This window comes from Ostrinia furnacalis, unplaced genomic scaffold (assembly GCF_004193835.3).
Source record: "Ostrinia furnacalis isolate ACB-3 unplaced genomic scaffold, ASM419383v2 OfSCF0535, whole genome shotgun sequence".
NCBI classification, from domain to species: Eukaryota; Metazoa; Arthropoda; class Insecta; order Lepidoptera; family Crambidae; genus Ostrinia; species Ostrinia furnacalis.
This window is the reverse complement of record NW_021130774.1, coordinates 972,008-984,691: the sequence shown is the minus strand read 5'-3', so window position 1 is coordinate 984,691 and position 12,684 is coordinate 972,008. Positions and strand designations below refer to the sequence as shown.

At 35.1% G+C, this 12,684-nt stretch overlaps 1 protein-coding gene across 1 annotated transcript in view; it reads left to right on the top strand.

The window, feature by feature from the left end:
- LOC114366102 (uncharacterized) overlaps nt 1-12,684 on the top strand; it is a 52,496-nt gene that overhangs the window by 24,845 nt on the left and 14,967 nt on the right. The window contains exon 5 of the mRNA XM_028322887.1: nt 228-404. Within this exon, the coding sequence (XP_028178688.1) occupies nt 228-404 (177 nt within the window). The remainder of the gene's footprint in view (nt 1-227; nt 405-12,684) is intronic.

Genomic DNA, 12,684 nt, shown 5'->3' with positions numbered 1-12,684 from the left:
TTTTTCACAAATTACTAATATCCCTGTTAACTCCTTTTGAGTAAGCAAAACGTAATATTTTGCAATAAATAAAGTAGAGCAATAACTGTTTGTCAAGTATTCAAAGTTTTCTAGGACTCTACATTGTTAATTCTTAAAAATGTAACTAGTAACGCCATCTACAAACACTATTTCGAATCTGTACAGCGACATCTAGTGACGGCATTTGAAACTAAGTTTTCTTTCAGGCATTGGCTGCGTAACGCTGCCAGCGCCATCTGACGGTTACCTCGTGTACCGCAAGGATGACGTTGCTCACTACATGTGCAACGTGAACTACGTTTTCGTCGACACCCGACAGAGGGCGCGATTAATATGGTGCTACGATGATAATAGCTGGAATGACACAGTGCCTTTGTGTGTGGGTAAGTCTATTATTGTTTACATAATATTCATTATCAATATTATTAACATAATAAAACGAATTCTTGAAGAATTAAAAAATGTTGTTAATAATAACACCTATTATCCGGCCCGAAGGACCATTTTAATTCAACATTCGCGGTTTTTAGTTATAATTTGAAAGTTTATACATATCATAAAATAGTAAAAATAGAATAAGTACTTATCATATAAAATGTTAAACTATAAATTCTTAAAAAGGGCCCGGTCATAAAGCGGCCTATAAAACCACTATTAACTGTCCCCACATCATAGAACTTGTCGATAGAAACATAAAAAAATTCTTTTGAGGTTATTCCTTGGTGATCAAGGGAACACATGCACATGCGCGAGGGTTGCTTAATATCTCTATCCCTGTCTCGCCCTCCATTTTGGTACTAAAAGAACGAAATAGCATGATTCGCGTCGCTTACTACATGATTATTTACATTTGACTTGTTTGTGCGTTTCGTATCAGCTTTATGCCGTGCGTGATAAGGGTTATAAAATTGTGGACGGTTGTTATGGTATCATTCAAAAGGGCTTCCTTTACTTCAGTCGTTAGTAAATACAAGATTATTCTGTGTTCGGTCGCCGTCGCGGACTCTCGTCTGGACTCGGGAACATTTTGACACTCGCGCGTCAAGACAACACGTGTTGAAGTGAGTTCATACGCGCGATTTTAAATATTTTATTTTTATATTGTGCATTGAATTAAATAAATTGTTAATTCGTTCTGTGACTCGTTGGTGGTTGATTGGAAGATTATTCTGGTCGGGTGAGAGTTGTAGTTAGGCATTTTTTTTGTTTAGGTTATTGGACTCTACGTCGTTGTTTGGGATTTTACGTGTTTTTGACACGTTTTCCGGGAATATAGGGAATTTTATTTTTCCGGCTTTGTTTTCTATGATTACCAAATGATACTAATTTATTATGTTTCATATTTATAAAGGAAAATGATTGAAATTTTTTTAAATGAATCGCATGGCAAAGTCGAGGATTTCAAGGCAAAAAGGAGCAATTTATTTTTAAAAAATTTGATAACCATGTATGAATAAATCTCTACCTAATTATTTTAAATATTCCAAAGTCTTTGATAATAGCGCACTGATAATATTAGTAACAGTGATAAGAGTTCCGTTGGAAACAATGTGTGTTATCGGTTCAATAGCCTAGTATACTCATTAACAATAAAATAAACTAATAAATAAACGTTTCATCAAGGTCTTGGGAGTAAAACTTACGTCACTTGTAAATAATGAATTGCATCAAAATAGCTACGTATCTATTCAGAATAATAACATTGATTCATAATTATTTCAATGAAAACAAATTGATTATGTCCACTTTACTCCATTTTAATAGGTACCATTTGTACGTCCCCAAAGAATAACTGGTCAAAAATAAAATAGACAAAATTTTGTACTAAAAATAAACGCTTGAGCGCAATTTAGACGAGTAATTAAAATTGCACTAATTACTAATTGCTCTAATGTCAAAATACTTACACGGCTCTTGCACAAATAGAACAAAAGGCAAACATTCCTCTGATTCATTGCAAAATTGTTTTATTAACGTCTGTACAATAACAATAATAGAAGGGATTTCAAAGTTACCTGCTATCGACTCGGACGAACATTCGTGCCTTTGTCCTCACCAGATGTTACACAAAAAAGTATCTGCTCTGAACATTCTTTGTTGATAAATCGAGTAGGTTAATAGCCTAAGAACGCATCGGTTGTGCTTCCTAGTTTGCTCTTACTGATAAAAATACAAACCGATTTCAAATTAATGGATTTTAACAGTAAAAATATTCTGAACGAATCTAATTTAAATTCAACAATCACAGGCCTAAATACCTTTAGGCCTGTGATTGTTGAATTTAAATTTCTAGATCCTCGTACACCACATCTCTGAGTTAAGTGTCAAATAAGCCAACTCGTTGCTTAAAGTCCGAGTAGCAACCAAAACCATGACATTGAAAATTTTTGCGTTAAAACACTTCTTACTATTATTCAGGAAGTAATTATGTACTTAGAACTTTACTTGGAGATCGTGAAAGAGATCTTATATCAATTAGTATCGAGTCATATCGTCGTTACAGAATACGGGCCTTACCCTGGTATTAAGAAACAAAGCTCTTTCAAATCTCGATCCTAACTTGAGAATAGAATTAAGATTGTGGTTGATTGAAATCCAATATTTGGGCCAATTTATTGTTTGAAGGCTAGTTCATATTTAACTGTTGAAATACAGAATGAAGCAAGTAATAACTAACTAATTAGAAATTAAAACGTTGTTTTGTTTTAAATTACAAATGAAGACTGCTTCTCTTTAGCGTTAAAACATGCTTTATCTATATTCAACCACCCTTATCAATGCAAGCCAGAGTTCAAATGTAAAACAAACAAAAAAGAATACCTACATTATTGTCATAACAAAGACTGTTCTCTACATGACAAAGTCTCTACATGATTCACGGACTTAGGAATGATTTATCACCCGACACATGCACCTTTTAAAGGGATGAGCAGCTGTCTTGACCTTTTAAGCTGTCAAATGTGACGCCATTTATACTGACAGAGGGTCACACGGGCGAAGGTCAAGGGTCACGCATGATTGACTTACTCCTATAATTTATTGGATATCATGTTTGAGATCCTACTTATTTTTCGTATCTCTACCTTTCTTATTATCTTATCAAGGACTTGATAAATATGTGTATCTATTAAATAATCGGTATCAACAATAAAGATCGAAGTATCGTTTGATAATGATTACAGTGTTGATTATTACTATCGAAGTAAATGGAATAACATTTTATGATGAATAGCTTATGCCATGTACATAATAATATGTACTTTTAAGGCCAGGATATTATAATAATTATGCGTTATTTTTTCCATTTTGTTTTCTGGTTGGTAGGAAACTTCCAACTAGTAGAGTTTTTTGAAAAAAAAATACAGCCATTATTCCATACAGGCTTCCAGACGACATTACAATCGACTTTTTGCTATAACGCCGTATTTGTCAAGAGTTTAGCTTTTGTATAATTACAAAATTGCTAAAGTACATTATGCCTACTAGTATGTTTGTACCTATTTGCTACCTTTCGTGCTTAGACCACTGAAAGACTGTTCGCCTCAAACGTGGTTTATTTCCTTACATTAGCCTACCATTTGGTTAAAAGGATATACATAAATTAAAGGGTAAAATATACAAACTTCTGGCTAGTAATTAGGTGCGTGAATTTTACCATACGTCAGGATTTAACAACATTGCTATAGCAATCTCGGTTCGTGATACACTGTGTAATTAGCCACGTCGCGGACGCGTCACGCACCCGTCTCGCCACGCAACGGGCTTGGCTCAAGTCCAACTTTCCGTTTCCCAAATATTTATGAATCGGCCAAAAATAAAAATTCGTGGAGAGACGAAAATTCAAGACAATCCGATGGATTTCGAGCCGTCACAAAAGGGTTGTTCATCTCTTTTGATGTATGATACGATAAGATACAAGTATTTTACGTGCGTTAAAAATATCCTTATTGAAAATATATTTGATCCTTTGAAGTCATATTGTCTAGCCAAAAATAGAATTTCTTAGTATTCCAGTTGGAATTAAAATTTGCAAACTCTTGATATTGGCTTTTTCTTATGACTGTTTTGGGTATTTGATTCAGGGAATCAATTCTTAATAAAAAATGGTTGTGTAGGTACCAGTGGTATAAAATTAGATAGGGTTTTACTCCATGAATCATACTTTGATTGATTAATTATTATTGTAAATAATACCTTTTGCGAGCGCCAAACGCAATATTGTATTAAAGCAGTACTCATGTGTAAATAATTCAGTGACGTAGCTTTTAACCACTCATTTTACTCGTTACCCAATTAAAATTAAACCGATGGCTAACTAATTGGAAAATTAGCTTCTCGAAATTACAGTTGTTTTTCAATTAACGCACTTCATCCAAAATAGCCAAGGCTCTGGTGGGGCATGATTTAATTATAAAATACATTTTAAATTATTGTAGCTATAAAAACTGTATTATATACATAATAATCTTTACCTATTGTACTTGATAAATAAATAAGCTCAGGTGATTATTAAAGTGATTTCACGTAGGTTTTTAAAAGGTGCTAATTACACGTCCCGAATATATTTTCTACTCGCATACAAAGTCAATTAATGATTATTTACATAAATTTTCTGCAACTTCTCCTAAGGCATGAGGGTCGATCGAGCAAACGATATAAAGAACAATAGTAGAAAAAAGTTTTATAGTCATATGCATTGAGAATACTTAAATGAGCCTGGATTGGAGCTGCTTTCATAATGTAATTAATATGAATAAAGTAATTAATATGATCCTGAAGGCACAAAGGAAATGCCTTCGCTCGGTGCTTCAGTAATATTTGTTAGATTCTGAACGCCTGGGCTAGTTTGATAGATCTTGTGGGTTTTTAATTAGCAACTAGTCTAGTCAAAAGCAAAAAGCGATTTTCAAAATCTTTCTAGTTCTCGTTACTAAGAGATTCTGACTGATGGAGATAAAACTACATAAAAGGGCGAATATTCTTTTTTAGGACGTTCAAGGCACGGTAATACTATCTATTCAAGGCTTGATTTGTCCAATGCCTGGTATAGATCGTTTCATCCACGAAGACGCGCCCCACCAATTTTTGGTGGAGGGAATCGCCGGAAGAATGGTGGGGCGCGTCTTCATGGATGAAACGATCTATTGCGTCTAATGATTAGAAGTTTACATTATTTTGTAATAATACTCTATTTTTTTATTTGAGTTGAACGGCTATTCTAGTCCAATAAAGTCCTAGTATCACTGCGACCGATACTATTGTGATCGTCAATAATACTCAAGTTTTATTTTTTCGACTAAAAGTAGGCTATGTCCTTCTCAAAAGTTCAAACTTTCTCTAAAGTAGGTAAGTGCTCTATTTATTTATACCAAAATTGCTTCAGGGATTATTTTATGCTTCAAAAGGTCTGTCTGCCTTTTCACAATTTTATTAGGCTTGGATAATAATCCCATTTAAAAATTAATGTTGATTTGTAGCTCTTGGTCTTACGGATGACTAATTAAAAATATAATAAAAGTTAACGAAGATCTTGAAATGTCAGTAGGTTATGAAATAATTGGTCTAATTATCAAAATAGCCGTGTCGAGGTTAAGAAATAATTATCTGAAAATACCTGTTTCTCTACCGAAATAATTTATTTTATGTTATTGTTCAATATCGAGTAGGTAGCAGGGTAATTCTATACTTTACTGTTAATTTAGAGCCTGACCGTCTTCAAATGGGCCCTTTATTGTGGTTATAACAATTAAAGCGAGTCCTAATTAATAACCCAATCCGCAGGGCGTTGGTGACGGGTCACGTGCTTGTGTTATTTTGAGGATTTGTGTAGCGATATTTGAGGCAAATTAATACCTTGGGCAATCTGCAATATAAATAAACATTTCTGATGTGTAATACCCACTCCATAGATTTAGCTATGACATTGTATTTTGCCACAATAACATGCCATAATGTATAGTTTGAAGAATAATTTGTCTTACTATATTATTTATTCAGTACTTTATCCTTACAGACGTCTTCAATTATACTTGTACCGATGCACAGTGACTACATCAGTTAAGACTTAACTTTTTTTATTTGAATATGTAACTCAACAAAAACTTTACCACCGCGAGTTAACAGCGTACCATCGCCATCTAGCGGCGAGTAGTGCAAATCTGTTTGCGTATGCGTGATTACAATTAAGTGGTGTAAATACCCGGGGTCGTGGAAGTTTATATGGTATACGTGTCCGTTATCAAGACGCTAGTAGAGTTCGGGTAATTTTGCTCGTAAAGCTGAGGTTATTAGGTCAGTTATTAGTAGATAATGTCATAATTGGAAATGGTTATTTAGTGCAGTATTATTGCAATGTAAATAGATCGCGTACCTAAGTGAAACAATATGATCAATTGCGTCAAGAGCGCCTCTGTAATCTAGTGGTTAGTAAATGAACTTTTTCGATCCAATGATCTTGAGTTCCTTCATGAGATACAATATTTGAAAATATATGTATTTTTGTAATCATGCCCATTTGATAAAGAAATAGCAGATTATATCAACCAGTCCACGATTAAGCTACATCCGACGTAAGGCAGCCCATAAATTCTCAAGTCAGCGATTTAAAACCTCATAGCTACCAAAAGAGTCTTAAATTCCACGTAAAACCTGAACCACTCAATTAAACGAACATTATTCAAGATACGCGTTACACGTACTCGGATCAATACGAAGTGTGAAGTGATCAAACATTCGTTTTAAGAATTCAACGTTCGCGAACAATCTGCCCCTTATAATTTACGCTCAGCAAAGCGATTCAACCTTCGTAAGGCCCGGTTTCCACTAAGGCGGAGCGGAGCAGAGAAGTATTTTGAATGACCAATCAGATTTCATTATTCCCACATTTCCACTGAAACAAAGCGGAGTGGAAATGGATCGATAGCAAAATAGCGGAGAAGTGTCGGGCGGACTTGTTTTTTATAGAACAAGCGGCCGCCCACGACTTCGTACCGTAAATCCCGTTTTAACCCCAAGGGGGGTTTCTCTTCGTAAAATCCGTTCTTATTGAGTACCTACGTTCTAAAAGGAATCCCCATGCAAAATTTGAGACTCCTAGCACTTGTAGTTTCTGAGATTTCGTGATGAGTGAGTCAGTCAATCAGTGACCTTTCGCTTTTAGAGATATTGATTCGATAGCTGCGGCAGTGCGGCACAGCGCAACACATCTCCGCCTCTCCGCTCTTCTCCGCTCCGCTTTAGTGGAAATAGCCAGCTTCGCCGCACATCTCCTTTCGTCTCTGCACCGCACCTTTGTGGACACTGGCCCTTATAAATTACGCTCAGCAAAGCACGAGCGATCCAACCTTCGCGATACGGAGAATATTTGAAACGAATACCGCTTTAACCCTTCATAAATGGGGTAATACCCGTGTTTTTGTACAAAGGGTGTGTTGAGATGTGTGTAAGTTTGTACGGACGGTTATCGTTTTTCTTTTGGGTCCAGACAATCATGACCGCTAGTTTATACTCGTATTTGTCTACGTCCAGTAGAGTTCAAGGTTAGAGTTATAGACAAAAATTTAAAAATAAATTTAAATTTACGATTTCAGACAGCTATTTTCTATTAGAGAGGTCAAGATCAGGTTTTACACAAAAATTGTAAAAAGATACCTCAGATTTCAAGTCAGGTGAAGTCACATTAAACAGAGCTTAAAAGAAGTCAATTAATTGAATTGCTTTGTAATTTTTAACCGACTTCAAAAATGGAGGAGGTTCTCAATCCGACTATAATATGTTTCTTTTTTCAATTCCACATGTATATTCTATCTACATATTGCAGGACTCTTACTGGTCTTCAAAGACCCTGCTAACAGATTCTTTGTTTAGTCATTTTCTACCTTTAAAATTTTATTGTTCTTATATTGATTTCACATGCATTACTCATCGGAGATTGTTATTCTTTGACTTTTTTTGGCGTACATTTGCAAAACCTTGAAAGAAAGCGTCGCAACGAACTCGGTCGCTAACAAAGGGTGAATTTGCTCGTCTAAAACCACAGTTTTTATATAAAATCTATTTATATAACGAGCCAAATCTTAACTGTGTCAAGCCACGGCATGCATGACATGGCGTCGTTAAGTGGCTTCCCTCATTAACCTCTGAAACGACTGTTCATTTACAGAATAACACGCGTTTCGTATGTGGTCTAGCTCTGTCACCGTTTTAAAGACATAATATCCTCTGTCTATACTTGTACTTAACATAAATACATATTTTACAAAATTTTGTGGGATGGATGAATGTTTGTTACTCTTTCACGTAAAAGCTACTGGATGGTTTTTGATGGTATTATTTCACAATGTCGTAAACTTCAGAACTGTACAGACGTGGTGGTTAGAATGAATTGATGAAGTCAAGGGGGACTTTTGTTTTTCAATTAAATACTTAGTTACCTAGTTCCAGTCAGATTTTAATGTAATGCGGAATTTCTTCCCGGAATTTTACTGACTTAGGTACCATTTATAAGTTTTGTTTTGAATGTTTGTGTTGTGTACCTACAACAAGGTACAACATGGCATTAGAGTAGAAGTGCATTAGAAATATATTCTCAAATCCCGATTAACGTACAAGATAGATTCAAGTCTGATTGGATGAATCCCTTCTCGAGTTTAGATTCTTTCATTCGTTTAATTACAGGCCTACCGTCTTCCATAAAAGTAGAGGTTAATAATACACGTTCGTAAGTTTAATAAACAAGGAACAACCTAATTTTATAAACCTAATTTGAATGACCCGTTTCCCAAAATTCTCTTTTTTTAAATATTTGTGGTTTCAAAATAGATTTTCCAAGACAAAAGGTGTTTTTAACGTTTGACTGATGGAAAAAGGTAAAGACATTTTTATGTAAATCGGCTTATGTCACCCTCGCGGTCGGTCTTTAGTTATTCCCTGGACTCTGAGAACATGGAAATGGCCATTAAGCCACGTGTGAAATAAACTACATTTATCATCATCAGTCTGCCCTTTTTGTTGGCTCTCAACACACACAATGTACCTACACAGAGTTGTTTTATGTTTTGTAAAAGCGGAACCTTTATAAAATCCCTCGTGCGTTGGTTAATACAGAGAATTTTCGAAGGAAATCACTTTACGTTTGATATTTAATGCCCTGAAAATTTATACTTTGAGTAATTTGGAGTTTCGAAAACGTATGAATTTACCGTTAATGTCAAAAAATATTGTGTGTCCTTTCTCCATTTTTTAAAAGATTGTGTTACCAAACTTTTTACTCATGTAGGCACATACTTATTTTAATTATTTAGCTGACAAAATATCAAAATAGACGCATTTTAATCAAACAGCAGGAAATTCGTTCTCGAAAAACAAACCTTAGAATGTCTGTGCCAGAAATTGAAAGCAGAAGTTATTATATGACTGTCAAATGCAGTATTTGCCAATTTACCTCCGTTGTATCGAGATAAACAATAAACATTCAACAATAAAACCTGAATTAGACCGATTAAGCCCCGACACGAACGCTATAATTCACGGTAGCGCCAACAAAGGGTACAGTCGTCACTATAATTAAACTCGATAAGTCCGTTTTACGAGCCGACTGTACTCATCGACCATTGAAAATAAGACTTTATTATTAAAACAATAGGGTTGACTAGACATGCCGATTGAAGGTACGGTTTAGCTCGGCCGAAGGGACCTATAAAGCTGGATGCATATTTGTAGTAAAATTGCGTCATTTATTCATCGAGTGCGCGTATGTAGCTGAAAACTCATCAAGATGGCATAATTTGTTGCTTTGCGTTTTTGTTTAATCATTATATTATGAATTTTAAAATTAATTAATTTATTGTTTTTTCATCGGGACACAGAATAATAAAATAGGTACTTCGATCGGAACCACATTTGATGTATCTATCACTGCGATGCCATTTTGCACTTATAAATGGTCGGCATTATTGTATCACTGTCATCATCGCTATCGTAATATAGGCTAAGTGATATCTGCATGATATTGTACAGTCACGGAATGAAAAGGTTCGTCAGTTTTCAAATGAGCACATATTACGGAATATTACCTTTTGAAACTATGTTACAGAATAATCTCGAGTTAGAGAAAATAATCTTTAACTGTTCGTCAGTAAAGTTCAAAATTATTCAGATCAAAGTTGTTTGACGATTTATCTTGTCAAGATTATTATTATGATTGCTAAACTAAAACCTTCTTGTTGGTTCAACCTGCCGTTATATTATTTCTTATAAAATAAAAAAAACTATTGTCAATTGGTCAATGTCATCATTGCATTGCACTGATGATGGGATAGAAAAATAAACAAGCAAAACCTTATTCGTTAGCAAACGTCATATTTATTTAAATGTTAGCAGCACTGTTTCTTGCACTGTTATGTTGGCAGGTTTGACTCTTACAGTACCTAGTGCAAGCGAAAACCGACGCTAAGGTGACGAACCTTTTCATTCAAAGACCGTGTTAGAATTTTTGTCAGTCATTCAGAAAATAATGTGCAAGAGAAATCATAATAACAGTGATAGAGATACGAAACGCCTAGTGTGAACGCAGCTTTACAGTCGACTTTGTGCAGGGCTGTCACACATTGTTGATTGAAGACAAGACGGGCCCAAATGGGGTTTAATGTTTCAATTACGTATACTAATTGGCCAAATTTGCGGTTCTCGTGTTGGTATAGATATGAAATTGCGTGCAAAGAGGCTTTTAAACCGGATCCCTTTGAAGGCATGACTTATTCATGGCGGGATCGGGCGGCCATATTGCTTTCAGAGGGAAATGGATTAATGATGGTTTCGTTGTCTGATTTTACATTGTGATGCGTGAAATGGATCTGGTTTATTTTTGCTATCATTAATTTTGATGGCGAGAAAAGTTTGGTTTGTCTTTTTGTGAATCCAAGACATAAAAAATTAAGTAAGCTGAGAATAGGTGTAAGTGCACGTAATAAATTAAATTATGTACCGCATAAATCAGAGTTAAAACAGTTTGATTCACACAATATCAAAGTTTGCTACCCATCTCAGACTTAATTAAATTCGGAGTTGGACGACCAAGGCGTGGCAGCCCTAGACCTCAGGGGGGCCATACGTCACATTAGTTATGGACCGGGGCCTGTCTCGGGTTCCCTGAATTATCCCATCCGTCACCCCTTTGAGGGTCCCGTACACTTGGGGACAATAAAAGTTGAAGTTTGTTCTTTATCGAGAAACTTTTGACGATCGAACGCTTTGCGGGTAGATTAAGTTGTTTCTGGTTCGGAAGACGAGATGTGTGCCGAGGGAATAGTGGTACAGGCTCGAGAAGTCAATCGTCTCTTATTTTACTTCAAATGTTATTCTTTATTTGGAAAGATATTCCTTGTGGTCTGTACGGCTAGCACGAAAAACTTTCGAGTTCGAATCGTTTGCGTATTCGAATCGCCATCAAAATATTTAGTACGAAAACTACAACAGCGCCCTTCTGAACGTGTCGTAAAGTGAAAATGGTTGCACGAAACTTATTTTGAGAATCAAAATTCTCACGTTATCGTTTAATTCGAAGGTTGAGTATCGAATTTTGTCGAATACCCAAACGATTCGAAGACGAAAGTTGTTCATACTAGCTAGAGGTACTGGTCCTGAAAGTGTATTTTTATTTTGTGATGACTCATCTTTGAAATAAATTAGTACTGAGCTAGATCCTCACGTTTTTTTAAACTTCATGAAATATCTCTCTTGAAACAATTTAGGTAATTTTTGAACCTAAGCACTTTACCATAACAACATGTACTCATTCGTTTGGGAGCTATGATGCCAAAGACTGACGACGTATGCATTAAACTAACTGTGGCATCTAATTTAGTTTAAAAATAGATGATTGTGCACCGAAATTGTATGGTCTGTTTGTGCTGTTGCTGTAGGTACATAAACAACATACCCTTCTTTTCCATTGTGGGTTAAAAATGGTAGTACCGGTCAACGGACTGTCCCTTTTTAAAATATGGACTCCATTTCGCTGGCATGTTTTTCGGAGTGTTGTAATATTTTATTTTTATATTTCCGCATACATATTCAAGCATGATCAATATACTGGATTTGTTACAATATTTTTCACACGTTTTTAGCGTGTAGGCTTCGTACTATTCTGTGCTTCAAATCGAAAGGTAAATAATCTGAAACGTATCGACATTCAAAGCTTGCATTTGATAAAGTTGTAATACGAACATTATAAAAGTAAGAATCAATAAATGTGTTGTTGATAACATTGTTAGTTACCCTACTTTGTCTCGTTTGTGAATTAAATGACTACGAGACGAAATTAGCCGCATAAAAATAATCTCCTAGAATAGCTTCGATGTTTCATTTAAAATTAATTCGTTTTTTAGCATAATGTTAGCTCATTTAAGCAATATCACTTAGTTTAGGTTAAAAACACTACGATGAGCCCCCGGGGCGCAATTGGCTCATAACGAGCACTATTATGTTTTTTTTTATTTAAGCCAAGCTTATTTTTGTGAGCAAATAGTACCAAAGTGCACATTTGCACAATTATTTCGTTTAATCGACGTGCTATTAAGACGTTTGTTTTTATTTTGAGCATTCTTATTTCTTCTTTATTTCCACTTTTTTATGAAATCAGCCTCAAAATGAAATTAATTATAT